The 17,817-nt window shown below is 41.7% G+C and overlaps 1 protein-coding gene across 1 annotated transcript in view; it reads right to left on the bottom strand.

Moving 5' to 3' along the window:
* The window catches only part of TMEM163 (transmembrane protein 163), a 189,836-nt gene that overhangs the window by 38,046 nt on the left and 133,973 nt on the right, over window positions 1–17,817 (bottom strand). The window contains exon 5 of the mRNA XM_075001829.1: window positions 8,207–8,303. Coding sequence (XP_074857930.1) covers window positions 8,207–8,303 — 97 coding nt within the window. The remainder of the gene's footprint in view (window positions 1–8,206; window positions 8,304–17,817) is intronic.

The following is a 17,817-nucleotide window of genomic DNA, read 5'->3' as shown; positions in this document are numbered from 1 at the left end:
AATGATCAAAGGTCTAGAGAACATGACCTATGAAGAAAGGCTGAAGGAACTGGGCTTGTTTAGTTTGGAAAAGAGAAGATTGAGAGGGGACATGATAGCAGTTTTCAGGTATCTAAAAGGGTGTCATAAGGCAGAGGGAGGGAACTTGTTCTTCCTTGCCTCTGAGGATAGAACAAGAGGCAATGGACTTAAACTGCAGCAGGGGAGGTTCAGGTTGGACATCAGGAAGAAGTTCCTAACTGTCAGGGTGATCAAACACTGGAACGAATTTCCAAGGGAGGTAGTAGAATCTCCATCACTGGAGATATTTAAGAAGAGGTTAGATAGGTGACTTTCAGGGATGGTCTAGAAAGTGCTTGGTCCTGCCATGAGGGTGGGGGGCTGGACTTGATGGCCTCTCGAGGTCCCTTCCAGTCCTACTCTTCTATGATTCTATAAGCCCCACCTGACCAATCTGATTAGCTTCTATGACGAGGTAACAAGCTCTGTGGACATGGGGAAGTCAGTGGATGTGATATACCTTGACTTCAGCAAGGCTTTTGATATGGTCTCCCACAACATTCTTGTCCATAAGTTAAGGAAATATGGATTGGATCCTGGGACTATAAGATGGATATAAAGCTGGCTTGATGGTCGGGCCCAACGGGTAGTGGTCAATGGCTCAATATCTGGATGGCGGTCTGTTTCAAGCAGAGTGCCGCAAGGCTCGGTTCTGGGGCTGGTGTTATTCAACATCTTTATTAATGACCTGGATGAGGGACTGGATTGCACCCTCGGCAAGTTTGCAGATGACACAAAACTAGGGGGAGAGGTAGATTCCTTGGAGGGTACAGAGAGAATCCAGAGGGACCTTGATAAATTGGAGGACTGGGCCAAAAGAAATCTGATGCAGTTCAATAAGGAGAAGTGTAGAGTCCTGCACCTGGGGCGGAAGAATCCCAAGCATTGTTATAGGCTGGGGACCAACTGGCTCACCGGCAGTACGATGGAAAGGGACCTAGGGGTTATGGTGGATGAAAGGCTGGATATGAGTAAACAGTGTGCCCTTGTAGCCAAGAAGGCTAACGGCATACTAGGGTGCTTTAGGAGGAGCATTTCGAGCAGATCTAGAAAAGTAGTTATCCCTCCTTATTCGGCACTGGTGAGGCCACATCTGGAATATTGTGTCCAGTTTTGGGCCCCCCAGTATAAAAAGGATGTGGATTTGCTGAAGCAGGTTCAGCGAAGGGCAACAAAAATGATTAAGGGTCTGGAACACAAGACCTATAAGGATAGGCTGAGGGATTTGGGCTTGTTTAGTTTACAGAAGAGAAGACTTAGGAGTGATTTAATAGCAGCCTTCAACTTCCTGAAGGGGAGCTCTAAAAAGGAGGGAGAGAAACTGATCTGAGTGCTGTCAGATGGCAGAACAAGGAGTAATGGTCTGAAGTTGAAGAGGGAGAGGTGTAGGTTAGATATTAGGAAAAACTACTTCACCAGGAGGGTGGTGAAGCATTGGAATGCGTTGCCTAGACAGGTCATGGATTCTCCATCCCTTGAGGTTTTTAAATCCCGGCTGGACAAGGTCCTGGCTGGGATGACTTAGTGGGGGTTGATCCTGCTTGAAGCAGGGGGCTGGACTAGATGACCTCCTGAGGTCCCTTCCAGCCCTGTGATTCTGTGATTCTGTGATTCTTTTTATTGCATATGCACAGTGCTTCACACAACTGAACCTAGCTATAGGCTCATCCAAAGTAATTAAAATTTATAATCTTGAATTTATTTTTAATATTGATTTTACTCAGTGTTTTTTATTTTTTTGTTTAAAAAAAAAGAGGAATGGATATACAGATGGCTCCTCCCCCTCCCCCCGGGTACCGACAGCTGAGACTGCCGGCAGAGCTCCACGCCCCTGCAGGCTTCTTGCTGTCGGGTGACTGGGGACTTCTGCCCTTCTCTGATCCGACAGCAGTCCAGAAATAAGTAGTACTCCAACCCGCATAGTAACCTGGTGATCCCCTCCCCACCCCACACACAACTCCTTTTTGTATCAGGACCCCCATAACTACACAATCATGAAATTTCAGATTTAAATAGCTCAAATAGAGAACTGTATTATTTTTAAAATGCTGTGACTGTGAAATTGACCAAAATGGACCATGAATTTGAAAGGACCCTACTTATAAAATACACCTACATGATGGTGGAAACACGTTTCACCAAAGCCCTATTCACACAGAAGTTGGCAAACGTGTCCATCCTGAACAAGTGTTGCTCTGCTTTCTTGGATGCTGGGAGAAGAGGGCCTTACTTATAGGGTATGGTCAGTAAATCTGATGAAAATATGTGGTGAGAATCTTTGTTTGAATCTGATATAGTTTATGAGCAATGCTCAAACAGTAGTTCAGGACACCCAAAGTGGGAGACAATCCTATTTTAATGAAATTATTTTTGCTAGAAGATACATGAAACTTTATAGCAGGAAAACATACATATAAGTTAAAGGTTCTATACACCACTCAGCAACTCTACAATACTGCAGGTATGTATTTCTTTGATGCAACTGTATACTTTACCATTAAACAAAAAAGCAATAAAGTAGCACTTTAAGGACTAACAAAATAATTTATTAGGTGAGCTTTCGTGGGACAGACCCACTTCTTCAGACCATAGCCATACCAGAACAGACTCAACATTTAAGGCATAGAGAACCAAAATTAGTAATCAAGGTTGACAAATCAGAAAAAAAATTATCAAGGTGAGCAAATCAGAGAGTAGGGGGCGGAGGGTGAACCAAGAATTAGATTAAGCCAACTATGCAAAAAAGCCCCTACAATGACCCAGAAAATTCACATCCTGGTTCAAACCACGTGTTAATGTGTTGAATTTGAATATAAAAGAGAGTTCAGCAGTCTCTCTTTCCAAAGTAGTGTGAAAATTCCTCTACAGTAAGACGCAAACTCTTAAGTCATTAACTGAATGGCCCTCTCCATTAAAAAGTTGGCTGACCAGTTTGTGGATCAGGAGTGGTTTTATGTCTGTTTTGTGCACATTAACTCTTTGTCTAGGAGAGTTTGAAGTCTGTCCAATATACAAAGCATCTGGGCATTGTTGGCACACGATGGCATATATGATGTTAGTTGAGGAACATGAGAATGTGCCCGTGATTCTGTGACTAACCTGGTTAGGTCCAGTGATGGTATGCCCAGAACAGATATGTGGACAAAGCTGGAAGCGGGCTTTGTTGCAAGGAAAAGTCCCAGGACCAGTGTTCCTGCAGTATAGACTGTGGCTGTTGGTGAGAATCCTCACAAGATTGGGAGGTTGTCTGTAGGAGAGAAAAGGCCTGTCACCTTGGGCCTTCTGGAGTGTGGTATCCTGATTAAGGATAGGTTGTAGGTCTTTAATAATGCGTTGCAGTGGTTTGAGTTGGGGGCTGTAGGTAATCACCAGTGGTGTTCGGTTCTTGGCTCTTTTGGGCCTATGTTGGAGTAGTTGGTCTCTGGGTATTCATCTGGCCCTGTCTATTTGTTTTCTTATATCTCCTGGTGGGTAAGTCAGGTTTATGAATATTTGGTAAAGATCTTGTAGGTTTTGGTCTCTGTCAGTAGGATCAGAACAAATGCAATTGTGCCTAAGGGCTTGACTGTAAACAATGGATCTAGTTATGTGTGCAGGATGGAAGCTAAAAGCGTGTAGGTAAGTATAGTGATCAGTGGGTTTCCAGTAGAGTGTGGTACCAATCAGGCCATCCTTGATTTGTACTGTGGTGTCTAGGACATGTATCTCTTGCATGGACTAAGCAAGGCATAAGTTGATGGTGGGGTGCAGATTGTTAAAGTCTCTGTGGAATTCTTCTAGAGTCTCTATACCATGGGTCCAAATCATAAAGATGTCATCAATGTATCTTAAGTAGAGGAGGGTTAATAGGGGACGAGAGCTGAAGAATTGTTGTTCCAGGTCAGCCATAAATATATTAGCATATTGTGGGGCCATGCGGGTGCCCATAGCAGTTCCACTAATCTGGAGGTATAAATTGTCCCCAAATCGGAAATAAGTGTTGGCAAGAACAAAGTTACAGAGGTCAGACACCAGATTGGCTGTGGTGACATCAGGGATGGTATTCCTGATCGCTTGTAATCTGTCTTTGTGTGGAATATTAGTGTACAGAGCCTCTACATCCATGGTGGCAAGGATGGTGTTGTCAGGAACTTTTCCAGTGTTTTGTAACTTCCTCAGGAAGTCAGTGGTATCTCAGAGATAGCTGGGAGTGTTGGTGGCATAGGGTTTGAGAAGAGAGTCCGCATAACTGCACAGTCCGGTGGTAAGAGTGCCAATACTTGAAACGATAGGTCGTCCGGGGTTCCCAGGTTTGTGGATTTTGGGAAGTAAATAGAATAATCCAGGATGGGACTCAGATGCCACACTCAAGAAAGCCCCGAGAGACAGGCCTGTTCTCTCTCCTACAGACAACCTCCCAACCTGTCTTTGGCCCAGTACCAGATTTTCCAGATCTACAAGAGTCCTCAGACCTGCAGCGAGCCCCACACCCTGAGGACCAGCCTGAGCTAGTGAGCATGCCTGATGCGAGCTCTGGGGCCAGACCCGTCTGCACCATGGAGTCCCCTTGACACCGGTCACCCTGAGGACCCAGACTGGCATGAGCTTGGGATCCTGCCTGCCACTAGCAACCTTGAGCCCTCGGACCTGCCAAACCCTATGATCCTGCCCCGTCCACTACCTGAACGATGTGGAGATGCCTGAATGTCTACCAGCCACCAGTTACCCAGAGGACAACTGCCTTCCTGACCTCCCCAAGGACTCCGAGTGAGACCAGTCACCGATGAAGGTGGAGGTAGGAAGCGGCCCAGGGAACACTCCACCAGACCCCATGGTAGTGCGTTGCAATCTGGATCCCCATTGCCCGGCTCATGGTGAGAACTGTTGTTAGGGCTTGGGGCTGGGACACAGAGGAGTGGGTGGGCCTGTGCCTCCCTACACCCCTGGAGAGGTAGCTCCTCACCTCTTCCAACTCACATCATTTTTGGTGTGGCTACAGCCTGGCCTTATGCTAAGGTGAACCTCTGAACCAGAGCCTGGACTCTCTAACCCCCTAAAGGTGTGGGACCCACCAAGATTGAGTCGGAGCTTTGTCATACATATGGTTATGCAGTTTAGATGTTCTGTGTGAATGTTGCTTATCCACTACACTCTGCATTGTAGGGAAATGCATGTTTGTAAGAGTACTGTAAGAGAAACTGCAGCCTTAAATACCACAATATTAGTACTAAAATAGCCTACTAAAAAGTGAAAAAGAACAAGCAACTGTGTTTGCATCCCTCCCCGTCCTGAAACAATCCCTGGGTGACCTAAACTGCAACTGTTTCTCTGCTGCCTCACCCTGAGCCAGGGCCCTGGGCAACCTAAGCTGCTGACTGTTTGCTGCCCCACCCTGAACCAGGGCTTGGGGTCTCTACCTGCATTTGCCTGTTGCCCTGTCCCTGAATCTGGGCCTGGGTAACCCAACCTGCTAATGGTTCGTCCACTGCCCGCCCTGAACCAGGGCCAGAACTCTCTAATGGTATTTTGTTGCCTCTTAGGCTCCTGAAACTGCTAAATGTGTTTGATGTTTGTCTGGACCTTAGGCCATGACGTGGCTGCAAGCCAGTCCCATCCAGATCCTGGGCGCATACATTACCTGCCTGCAGCTCCATTAAAGGGGACTAGGCTCCGGAGAGACAGCTGTCTGCCTAAAGTTAGGTAGCACACAGACTTCGGAGAGGTGCAGAGGCCTGCATCGCCCCGAAGGGGGCATACTCCCCTGGTCAACCCCTGTACAGTGCTTAAAAGAGACTTCGGTGAATTCCATTACAGCTAATTTTCTACTTAGCCATGGTACAAACAGGAAAACATTCTAAACATTCCTGAGGCAAAGTGCAAGCCTGTGGTCCTCTACTTAATCTTTAAAGTGCTACATGACTGCTGTTGTTTTGCTAGAATACAGACTAACACAGCTACTTCTCTGTTACTATATCCTCTACTTAGTGTTCTGAGCTCTGTCCACACTGCAGGGTGTATTTAAATTTTGCTTGACAGACACTGAAAATAGTTGAGTTACTGCTTGAGGAAGACAGAAAGAAAGCCAAAATGACACACTAAACCGGCATTGTTTGCCAGATCAATATGCTGTATCATTAAGGGAGTACTGGAAAGATTGCCATATGCTCTCTTGTATATGGAACCATAGGTACATCAGCATAAATCAGGAGTAACTCTAACAGTTTCAGTGGAGCTGTGCAAGTGAAATTTAGTGTAAGAGAATAATCCAGCCCAGTGCCTGCCTCTGAAAATGTCTGACTGATCCAAAGTTACAGTATAGGTCTTTAAGCTGTGGATTTCCTCTTTTCATCCTGAACGGAAGTTGCAGGCATTCAGCCTCCATCAGAAGAAACTCAGCCCATTAGAAGATGCTCGTATAGGATATCTGTATTAGCCTGTAATTCTCTTTGGACTCATTTAATATTGTTTGGAATTAGCAAAGAGAAAACTCAAGTCTATGGCAGAAATCTCTCATGTTAACATGGCTAACAAAACAAAATTACATTTCCATCTATCCAAAGCAAAATGCTATGCACAAAACTTTTCTGTATGCAGCTACGACAAGGAACTGAGGGATAATTCCTTAGGCACTGATACTTTGAAGTCCACTTGTTTTACTTTTTGCTTAAAACACATGATTAATATTTCCCTTTTTAAAATCTATTTCCAGAATAGGTTGATCCTTTAACGAAGGATCTTGCACATTCATTCTGAGGAAATGCCTTTTTTATGTTACTGGCATATTAAAAATAGATGAATGAAATGACCCATATTATACGTGGCAGGAAAAGTAATAAGGTTAGCATAATTATTCCACGAATAATTCAAAGGGGGCTGACAATTCTTTAAGGAGTTTAACCCAGCAAATTGATAAATATTTTTGATACATTTCTTATTCATGACTTGTTCACATTTTCAAATATTTGTTCTAAAAATCATGCATACTAGAGTTAAGAAATTGTCTGCCCCACCCCTGTGTATATACTACCCTGGCAAAGTACACGTAATGTATGTGTGCATCACAGATGAAAAAAGAAGCCTTGTGCTTCCAGCAATGGTTCAATCTACCATTTTGTTCCACATAAACAGCCATGTAAATTGAGCCCAAGTGAAGTAGGGCGGCACATTCTGAATCTATCTTGTCTGAAACAGATGGGCAATGCTAGTTTTGTGCTCAACACTTGAACATAAAGGGCTACATTTTCCTGTGGTGATGTGGTGCAGGGAGGTTAGCCACATGATTCTGCTTGAAATCAGAGTCATGCTGCTAAAATTTCACACAATGCTTTGAAAAGTTACCTTCAGCTCCGTAACAGTCTCTGCTCCAGTTGTTAGGTGGCCACACACTATTTTTCTGTTGCCACTCTCATCTGTGTGAGTATGTGAATGCATCACTCATGAAAGTCATCAGACTAATATCTCTGAAGACTAAAATGAATTCTTCAATGGAATATTTTTAATCAGAAAATGTTGATTTATCAAAACACGCAGCTCAGTTGGCCCTCCCCAGAAAAGCCAAAAACTTGTGGTCTGGGTGCTAACTCTCATACAGTACAGGAATTTGATGGATCTGCCACATCTTTCATGAATGCCACAGAAGATGACACTGGCTATTCTGGAGTAGTTGTCGCTCCAGAATTTTTTCATCAGATATTACAAAACATCTTGTTTTCATTCCAATGCAGAACAAAAATGAAGTTCAAAACCTTGCACCTCAAATGTTGGGAGAATTATCCCTTTTGGACACAAACATTTTACAATCTCTTTTTCAAGCCTGGTGACCCCACATTCTGTGACAATCTCTACACCATCCTTCAGGCTCAAATCTACTCACTTCACACCAAACCCTGTAGCCCTCAACAGGAATTTTAGGTGACTAAGTGGTACAGGATTTGGTCTGTAATGCCTGTGTAGGTCATACTTGAACCTCAGTAGGAAATTATACCTAACAGTGTGGAAAAAAATGTCACTTTAAGAACATATTCCCACAATGATGTGTACACAGATAGGCCCCTTCCCTTACCAGAGCACCACTAAATATAATAGGCCTTTGTGAGGGCCTGTCTTCCTGCAGCCCTTTGCAGGCCAGGAGCCTAGAAGAACAGTTTCATGAAAAGAATTGTCTTACCACTTCTGGGAGCAACTTTGTTGCAAGGTCATGGATGGCTTTGATCACTATGCACACAGCTGAAAGAAGAAATATCACACCCAAGATGACACATGCTCTGAAAAAAAAGAGAGAGAGAGCTTATTTACTTAAAAGATAACAATGGATAACTTTAATCATTTATATTGAGGGGCTAACGAAGAGAGGCTGGGTTAAGGTTGGAACCAGAAGACTGTCCTAATTCCTTTTCACTTCTTAATTTTGGCAATAGCTGGAAAAGATTTAGCAAAAATAGCTCCGTCTCAGTTGGCCCAGATCTCTTCCATCCAAATTCCTGTTCCTTACTAGAGGGTGATGGGAAGACATTTGGAGGACTTGGATGATAATATTACAGGAACCTGACCCCTGAACTGCAGCTCTTCCTCAGCCTGAAGGAAAGAAGACTGTGAATCCCAACTGGTCACCAGAAGAACTACCTTTCAGGTTTTAATATCATCTTACCGGATGTCCATGAATCTAATAATGCCTACAGGCCACACAGAGGGATCAGAAACCTATTATGCCAGGTGATACACAGAACTAAAATACAAAGACAGTCCCAAAAAAGTATACAATCTTGTGGTATGTCGAAATGAAACAGGTGAAGAAGGCAAACAAAGAGGGGGATGGACAGTGTATGAGACAGCAGTGACGCAAGCATGTTTTGCACTAGAAATAGTCAAAGTTCAGACTCACAGGGCCCACAATGGCCATGCCAAATTTCAAAGCTAGAGCAGAGACAAAACTCTTATTTCTGATCCATTAACATGGGGCCCCATCTCTTCAAACAGGAAGAGACTCACCTTCTGCAGTTCGTATAGGACATGTGACACTTCCAGTAGACAGCAATGGTGCACCCAAATATTAGTCTAGTTAGTACAGTATCTATACAGTTATAGTAATACCTAGTTTGATTCTCTTGACAAATCCCTTTATAAGAAGTACTCTGTAGTCAGTACAGAAGTTATACAAAAAACAGCAACAACAAGATTAAAACAGTGCAATATTTAAATTACTAAATAGTTGTAGAAATCAGATTGCTACAAGTATATTTTTTCTTAAAATTTGCTAAAAGAAAGTAGCAGTTTTCTTTGTTGGGTATGGAGTATCTTGGCACCTATCTGTGAGAACAATCAGAGGATGCTATAATTAGAACAGAACTGTGGTACTATTTTTAACAATTTAGACATCTGCCCATATGGCAGTTTGGCAGAACTTGTTACTTACAGATCAAGCTCAGTTTCGAGACTGCAGTGCGATTGCTTTGTTCCACTAAGGTCAAAAAATGCAGGTGCAGAAGTGGTGCAAATGCATTATTCCAGCACTTTGTTCATCAGCATAAGCACAGGGCCTGATCAGAAGTTCACTGTGCCCCTCACCCCCTGCCATTGGCAGCCCTGCCAGTATGGTCCTGTAAGTGCTGCCATGGCAGCATTTTAATGTCAGCTGCGTATCAGCCTATACAGATGGCCTATTTCTTACTGGCAAGCCAAACTGACTACCAGCCGCTTTCACCTCCATTTGCACATCACTCCCAGGTGTCTACTTTGTGCATTTTAAGAGCAGCTGAGATTTTTCATTAACCTCTAGGTGGAAGAATGAGCAAGAAGAATGGAATCTATGCAGACCTGCATCACTAGATGGTCATCAGCCTACTTGGTTTTAAGCTGACAAGTCTTCCTTTCCAAAGGAAACAGAAAAGAGACAAAGGCAAAGTAGATTATTTCTGAAGGAAAGTGAAGACTAGCAAAGGGGGAAACAGGGACAATGTGATATCTGATCACGTTTGCTAAAAGCTCCTGGTTCAAGAGTTGTTTGACTAGATTGATCATTTCAATTCATCAGAATGAACCTACGAATGGGAACAAGAAAAAGTCTTGTGGCACCTTATAGACTAACAGATATTTTGGAGCATAAGCTTTCGTGGGCAAAGACCCGCTTCATGATGAAGCGGGTCTTTGCCCACGAAAGCTTATGCTCCAAAATATCTGTTAGTCTATAAGGTGCCACAAGACTTTTTCTTGTTCTCGAAGCTACAGACTAACACAGCTACCTCTCTGATATTTGTCACCATGCAAGGCACTACGAATGGGAATATATTCAGAGCCTTCTACTCTCAGTATGAGGTGGAAAGGATTTTTATTTACAGTATCACATTCCTGTATGTTTTTAGATACTTTATTTCATAGTTTAGCATTGCTATAAAGTGTTCCACATTAAAGAAATCCAGGAAGTAGATAACATGTGATTGTTCCCATTTTATGGATGCAGAAACTGACACCTGTGGCCAAATTCTGCTCATATAGGTGTGAAGAAGCAGTAGTGCCATTTATTGAGAGTAGGTTTGGCCCTCTGTGATTTAATGCCTTGATTGAGGCCACCGACTGTGTCAATGTCAAATCCAGAATGGGACATCATTTCATGCAAGACTATGCTGCTACCTTTTTATTTAAAAGTTAAAGGAAAAAAATTCTTGTCATTCCCAACTGGCTAAACCCCAGCCAATATAAATGCATGTGCTGGAATCAATTTGTCACAGCTAGTGCTTGGAGCTCTAAATTATACTTCCCTATATCAGTAGGCACTGCTCCACCCCAAGGGGATTCTTCCTCCAGAAGAGGAGATATCGTTTCTACTATGCCTTCCCTTAGTAGTTCTGGGGAAGGCACTTCTAGCTGACACCTAGGGCTCCAGAGAACAGAGACTGCCCAGCGAATTCACTGAATCATGCCTTGGCCGCATTAGCTGTATCTTGTTCTCAGACAGTGCTCCCCAGTTTGGAACTAGTCTGAGCCAAGCGCCTTTGACCCAAATGGGCAAACACAACTTTAACTCTGTTCTGTCACTGGTTTTGCCAGCAGAAGCAAACTGTAGTTTATTCTTGAGCCGTTAGTCTTGCTTCCTGGAAAACCTGTAACCACTAAGTGATGCAAAACTTAGGGATCTTAACCAAATTGTTTTGAACATATAGAAAGGTGTAGTGGAAATTGTGGCTACAAATTTGAGTTGGTTCCTACTGTATCAAAAAGGATCCCCCTGCTCCTACTTGAATTAAGACAGAAAAGAGGGAATACAAGGGAGCAATAGTGGGATAAAATGGGTAAGAAATGTTCAGAACATAATTAAAATGTTAATAATAATGAAGAAATGTAATAATAACAGCTGGCTTGAGTCAGCAGTCAGTCACCTTATTTTGAAAAGTTAGTATGTTTTTTATATACTGGCTGCAAGAATTTGCAGCCCTGCAAAATTTATGAGTATCTTTGTGTATGGTGCATCTTAATGGCTAGAGTACATGTCTCCCTTCTTCCTGAGTACATTACCTGCAACACAGCTAAAACAAAGTACTGTACATCATCTTTGACTTACCAAATTGACCAGGAAACACAATCTTGTCTAGACTAGAACTCATACAAAATTCAATTTAAAGAAAAGAATGCACAAAATTGAAAAGTTAACACACATTTTAACTGTAATACAAAATAATAGTACTATAATTTTACTCGTTTACTTTATATTTATTTTCAAACTAACTGTAATACAAAACAATAGTACTCTAATTTTACTCATTTACCTACTTTATATTTATTTTCAAACTATCAAAACTATAAAAACTATAGTGCAAATGTGTTAAACCCCATCCACTTACAATTACTTGACAACTTTGCAACTAAATAAAATATTTCCAGATACAAGTGCAGTCTCTTAATATGACTGTGCCAGATAAACACAATTTCATTGTCTCTCTGTTTTGTGTCTGGTGTGCCAGTTCACATTACTAAATAATTGCAGGGCATGGGAAGTTTTCCACGGAATTACTTATCATTGATTATGTCTACATGGCAATGTGCACAGCAAGTAGCTAGACAGACTAACATGGATGTAACTACCATTACTTGGTGCTGCATTGCTTAGGTGAGTGAAGATACTTATGAACCTTCTGGTGTGTGTATCCTAGAGGGTTCTCTACTCACAGAAGTAATGCATCCCACATTTACACAGATATTTGAGCAGTGTAGTGGCACATTGCCTTACCACTGCTGAAGTGCTTCCTCACCACGAGGAAAGACTCTCTCACTAGGGAGACAGCAGAGAAAGACAAGAAGCAAACTTCCCCACTGCAGGAAGTTGCTGTGGTGCCTTTCCCCACCACAGCATAAGGCTGCTGCTACATTACCATTGTCCCGTTGGAGTAGGCATGGTAATGAGGCAATTCGAAGTAGGCTAATGAGGTGCTGACCTGCATATTCAGCACCTCATTAGCATAAAGGAGGCCTCACGAACAAACATCGAATTTCAGAGTGACAGTGAAGATGGAGGCAGCTTCAAAATATACATGTCAGAGCCTCATTAGATTGCTTTGAATTGTCAATTACCATGACCCCTCTGACAGGACAACGGTAGCATTGCAGCAGCCAAAGACTCAAGAAGGGAAAGTCTCCAGCAGCTCCCTGCAGTAGGGAAAGGTACGGTGTGAATTAAATCTGCATTTCACTGTGGCATGTAAATTACCTGTGTGCTACACACCACAGCAAGACACACTGCAGCGCAGTCACAGCCAAAATGTGCAAAGGAGGCTTACTGCAGTTTTAAGGACTCATTCAAAACCTACTGAAGACTTTCCACTAACCAAAATGTGGATTGGATTGACCCCAAAGAAAACAGTAGAACACTCTCTTTCTATGTATATGGTCACAGAGCTGAGCATATGCCGTAGTGCTATTGCTCAACAGATCCCATCCATAGCTACTCTACGTATTTCCAGCCAGAACAACTTATAAGAGTGGGCAGAAGCTGTAAAGAATTATTGGTTACTTCAGAGAATCATCTCAATGAGAATGTTGAGGTTTTATTTAATAAAAGCCTCAACTATTTGAAAAACAGGAAAATTAGATCGAAGTTTAAATTAAAAAAAAAAAAGATGTTGGAATGTCACAGCATTCAAGATCACTGATATGTGACGATGTGCCAACCTCCTCCGGGTCCCCTGGGTGCGCGTGGGGTTTGATACAGCAGGGGGAGTCGGGTGGCCCAGGACCGACCACCCCACCACTATAACAGCCTTATATAGCGTAGCAGCAATATGTGATTCAGTGTATCTACTTTAAAACCTAGGTTTCCGCAGGATTATGAGTACCAGGAACAATAACACTCCAATTGTGAACACCACAATGCCCTGTGGCTGTTCTAAGTCCCAATAATTCTCTATACAGCCCCAGCTAGTCCAGCTAGTGGTATTTACCAATAGTGATTGATTCATTTATTTGTAACTACAATTACTTAACACTTGTCTTATATTTATTTATTTATTTATTTGGCATAGGCTAAACACTAGGTTACATATAGCTGTATATAATTACATGTGACTTACCAATAACATCCAATGCTCCCACATCTCACCAACAACTACGTTACAGCGGCCCTTCAAGTCAGAGATAGGGCTTGGTTGGGACCTTTCGTGGTGGTGAAGTCCGGGTGATCAGGCCGGGGTCTGCTGTCTGGACTGGAACTTGCTAGCCTCCGCCTCGTGTCCAGGAGCCCACACCTTTGTTCCTGCTAAATCACCTTTTATACTGTTTCTTACTTGGGGGTTCAATACCTGGCCAATTAAAGCATTTGTTACCTAATTCGGACTTTCTATCCTCCTGGCCTGTCAGAACACGTTACAAGATTTCCTCTGTCCTTGGTCATTTTCCGGACCTCCCCCCGGGACCCTCTGATGTTGCACAACCAAGATGTTCTCTCTGGGAAGCTTCCAGCCACTTGCCCCAGCTGTTCTCTTTGGGGACTTACTATCTGCTTGTCAGGATGTTCTCTCTGGGGACTCTCTAACTACTTGTCAACTTTCTGATTTCTTTCTCCTGGCCTGGCTTCAGACCTTCCCGCTGTTGTATGATAGCATTCCAAGATGGAGTGTACGGTCATTCTGCCTTGCAAGTGAGGCCTGGCCACCAGGTGCTCGTGCTCCCACACTATGTGTGACCCATGTTGATTTTTTTCTGTATTACATTTGATTTTTTAAATAATTGAGTAATTTTCATGAACTAAATGCCTAACCATGCTCCATAATACATAGCAACCGCTTTTCTTACAACTTGCTGGCATAGTCACCTCTGAGCAAGGAGCACAGCATATATGGCACACAGCTTGGTGGAAGGCAGTGAACTAGCATACCATATTTAGCTGAATTGCTAGGAGAGTTGAAGAACTGAGTGTAATGAATTAGCGATGCTGAAATTCTGTCCTGTTACTGGGATTAATGCTGCTACCCTCCTTGCTGACACTAACCCTGCTACTACTCTCAAGAGTGTCATGGCACTTTGAAGGACCTTTGTTTTCTATCTCTTCTGTAATAAACTTCAAGCAGCATAGTGCCCGCTACCACATTCAGGCGTTATTTCCAAATGATGCACCCTCAGGGGAAAGAGTCCAATTTCCCCCAGCATACATTTTTCCTTAGAAGTCTTCCATTCAAATATTAACCAGACATGCATCTGCTTAGCCTGAGGTTTGACAAAAAGATTTTTAAAGCACTGACATTTTTTAAAACTAGCCAAAAACATTGTTCTAACACTCTTTCACTTGTCTGCTACTCAACCCATCTGCACTGTAGTTTGAAATGACTGGAATGTAACAATGACAGCAACATATTAGGATATTTAAATATATCAGATGTGACTAGTGACTGAAAAATTTCCTGTTTCTTGTAAAACCCCCTTTAACATATATTTAAAGAGAGATTCATGGAAGTCCAAGGAAACCATACAGTCATTAGAATCAATAAGAAGCATTTTACAAATTCTTTAAGCATTTAGATTAAAAGCCACTGAAGTATAATTTTATTTGTTCCCTTTAAACAAATACATAAAGGAAATTCCCACAAGGCAAATTAAGTTTAAAAATACATTCAGGGCAAAAAAAAAAAAAATCAGAGTGACCATTATAAATGGTGTCCATTAAAATAGCGGCACAATCCACATGTATGCACATTATACTGTGTGAAATATGTTACTGCCCCTGCAAATGGGCAGTTATACTTACCGTTCCTAGTTTAGGAGCTGATCCCAAATATTTTTTCTTAACCAGAATTCCTATTTACAGCAACAGCATACCAACTTTGTCATGGGCGTTGCACAGGCAGAACTGCATTTTCAGAGGTCTAACCTGACCACTGGAACATAGAAATCCTACCTAGATGGACTGAGTCTGGACATTCAGAGATAAAGTAGGGAATTCTGTTTTCAATGTGCTACTTTATCCTTAAGAATTGCAATTGTCTGTAAACAAGAAGTGCTCCTCAATACCATACACAGGAGTTAGAAATCCAGGCTATAATGGAATATATTCAGGATGGAATTTCATTCTTAACTCTGATTTCGGGGGTGGGGATTAATTTGGTGTTCTTATATAGTTTTCAAAGTCATACTATTTGATTTAGATTGCCAAAGTTAAAATATTAATCATATATGGAGATACACCTGGCTCACAGAACTGGAAGGGACCTTGAGAACTCATTGATTCCAGTCCCCCACCCTCATATAGCAGGACCTATCACCACCCCTGACAGATGGTTTTTTAACTCTATTTACCCTAGATCCCTAAATGGCCCCCTCAAGGACTGCACTCACAACTCTGGGTTTAGCAGGTCAATGTTCAAACCACTGAGCTCTCCCTCCCCACTTTGCTCTCTATTGACTGGGTCGATTCATAGGTAGAAAGGCTGGAGTGCTAAATATTTATATTTGCCTTTTTAAGCCCCTCAAAAAAAATTAAAATCTAGATGCACCATATTAAATGGTGGAAAAACCAGAAGTGCATTGTTGTGAAGTATAGGTGTAAATCATATTTCTTGTTTGATATTGAAATTTAAATTAAGATCCTTTTACCAAAAAATAAAGGTGCTATCACAATGACACAACCTAAGTAGAAAGAATGTGTTGTATTTATTCTGCAACCCCTTGTGTGAAAGTTAATACATGAGCATTTTGCTGAGCAGTCAACAAATCATTACGGTCCAGGATAATTTATCACTGCAGCTGTGTCAGGTAACAGCAAAGATCTAATGAAAAACTTGTGAAACTGAATTATCCTCCTATGTCTCTGTGCCTTTACAGTGCATTATTCTGAAAGGCTTGAACATGTTCTAAAGTGGGAACACAGGGGCACAGAGTTCAGGGACATAAAGAGAACATAGCCAAAATGGTATAAAAGAAAATGCACATTCATTGATAAACTGTTTCATAAAATGGTTTGCTAAACTGACAGAGACAAAAAACAAACAGTTCTGTAGCACCTTAAAGACTAACACATGTATTTATAAGGTGTAAGGAGCTTTTTATCGAGTGTTTTAAGAAACAAACTGGTTTAGAATATAACCCAGAAACTCCAGTACTGCCAATTAAAGCTCAAGAGACATTGAATTTGTTTTTCCTATTGCAATGGCATCTGATATGAAACTATACCTGTTAGTTATGTCTCTGTCTCAAGTATAACAGTATTGCAGATAAATGATGAAAACACCAAGGCAATGTCCACCCAGTAGGCAAAATAAGTTGACTGCAGATATGCAGTTCTAGCTATGGCAGATAGTTCTTCAAGAAATGTTGGTCACAGTAGTTCCATCTGAAAATACAGAGGCCGCTAACATAGGATATTATTGCATCAACTAGCTCATTTTGTCATAGATATATTGTGATGCACTATGTTGTATCCTCCAGATATTAAGAATGTAAATATCTAGATTGCTGCAAGCTCCCAAACATTTTATGTTCTTTGTGTGCCTCCAAGAACTGCTATTCCCTGTCAAGTATCAGATGGGTAACCATGTTAGTCTGCAAGCCCAAAAACAATGAGTCCAGTGGTACCTTAGAAACTAACATTTATTCAGGAATAAGCTTCCATGGGCAAAAACCCACTTTGTCAAATGCAATTATGAACAATCCTCCTGTGTAATCTCACTCACACACACCTGCATAAAAGCTCATCTGTAGTCTGACACCAAATTAAATGACATCCTACCAGCACCTCATGTTCCACAACATACTCTCCCTACCCAACTCCATTGGCAGAACTTCTTAGCCTTGCTAATAAATCTCTCATAACTCACAAAGAGAAGAGAGAAAGCAAATTCATATGTGGTGCACTGTGTTCTTATCCTACATGAATCATTAGACATTCCATACAACTGATAGATCATCAATAGGCATCTTTGACTATCACTGATATTCACAGGCAATACCCACTGAGTTTATAAATTCTGGAACATGTCTAAGAAATTTAACCATTATGACATTCATTTCTTCCTAATCTAACAGCTTAATTTCCTAAAAAAAAAAAAAAAAAAAAAAAAAAGGCAAATATTCAAGGTGTTTGCTTCTTAACTCATGTGGCAAGCAGTCATGTGATCCAGGGATGTATCTTACACTTAACTATATCATTCAGATCTTCCTCGATAGTGGGAAGAATAAAATAATAAATTGTTTCCATCATGGAATAAAAGACCTAACCAGCCCAGATCCCTGGAGTCATTAATCTTCAGGATCATGAACTAATTTTCCCTTTTGAAGTACTTTGTTTATTACTTACTTAAATGA

Source organism: Carettochelys insculpta, chromosome 8 (assembly GCF_033958435.1).
Source record: "Carettochelys insculpta isolate YL-2023 chromosome 8, ASM3395843v1, whole genome shotgun sequence".
NCBI classification, from domain to species: domain Eukaryota; kingdom Metazoa; phylum Chordata; order Testudines; family Carettochelyidae; genus Carettochelys; species Carettochelys insculpta.
This window is presented reverse-complemented; position numbering and strand designations above follow the sequence as displayed.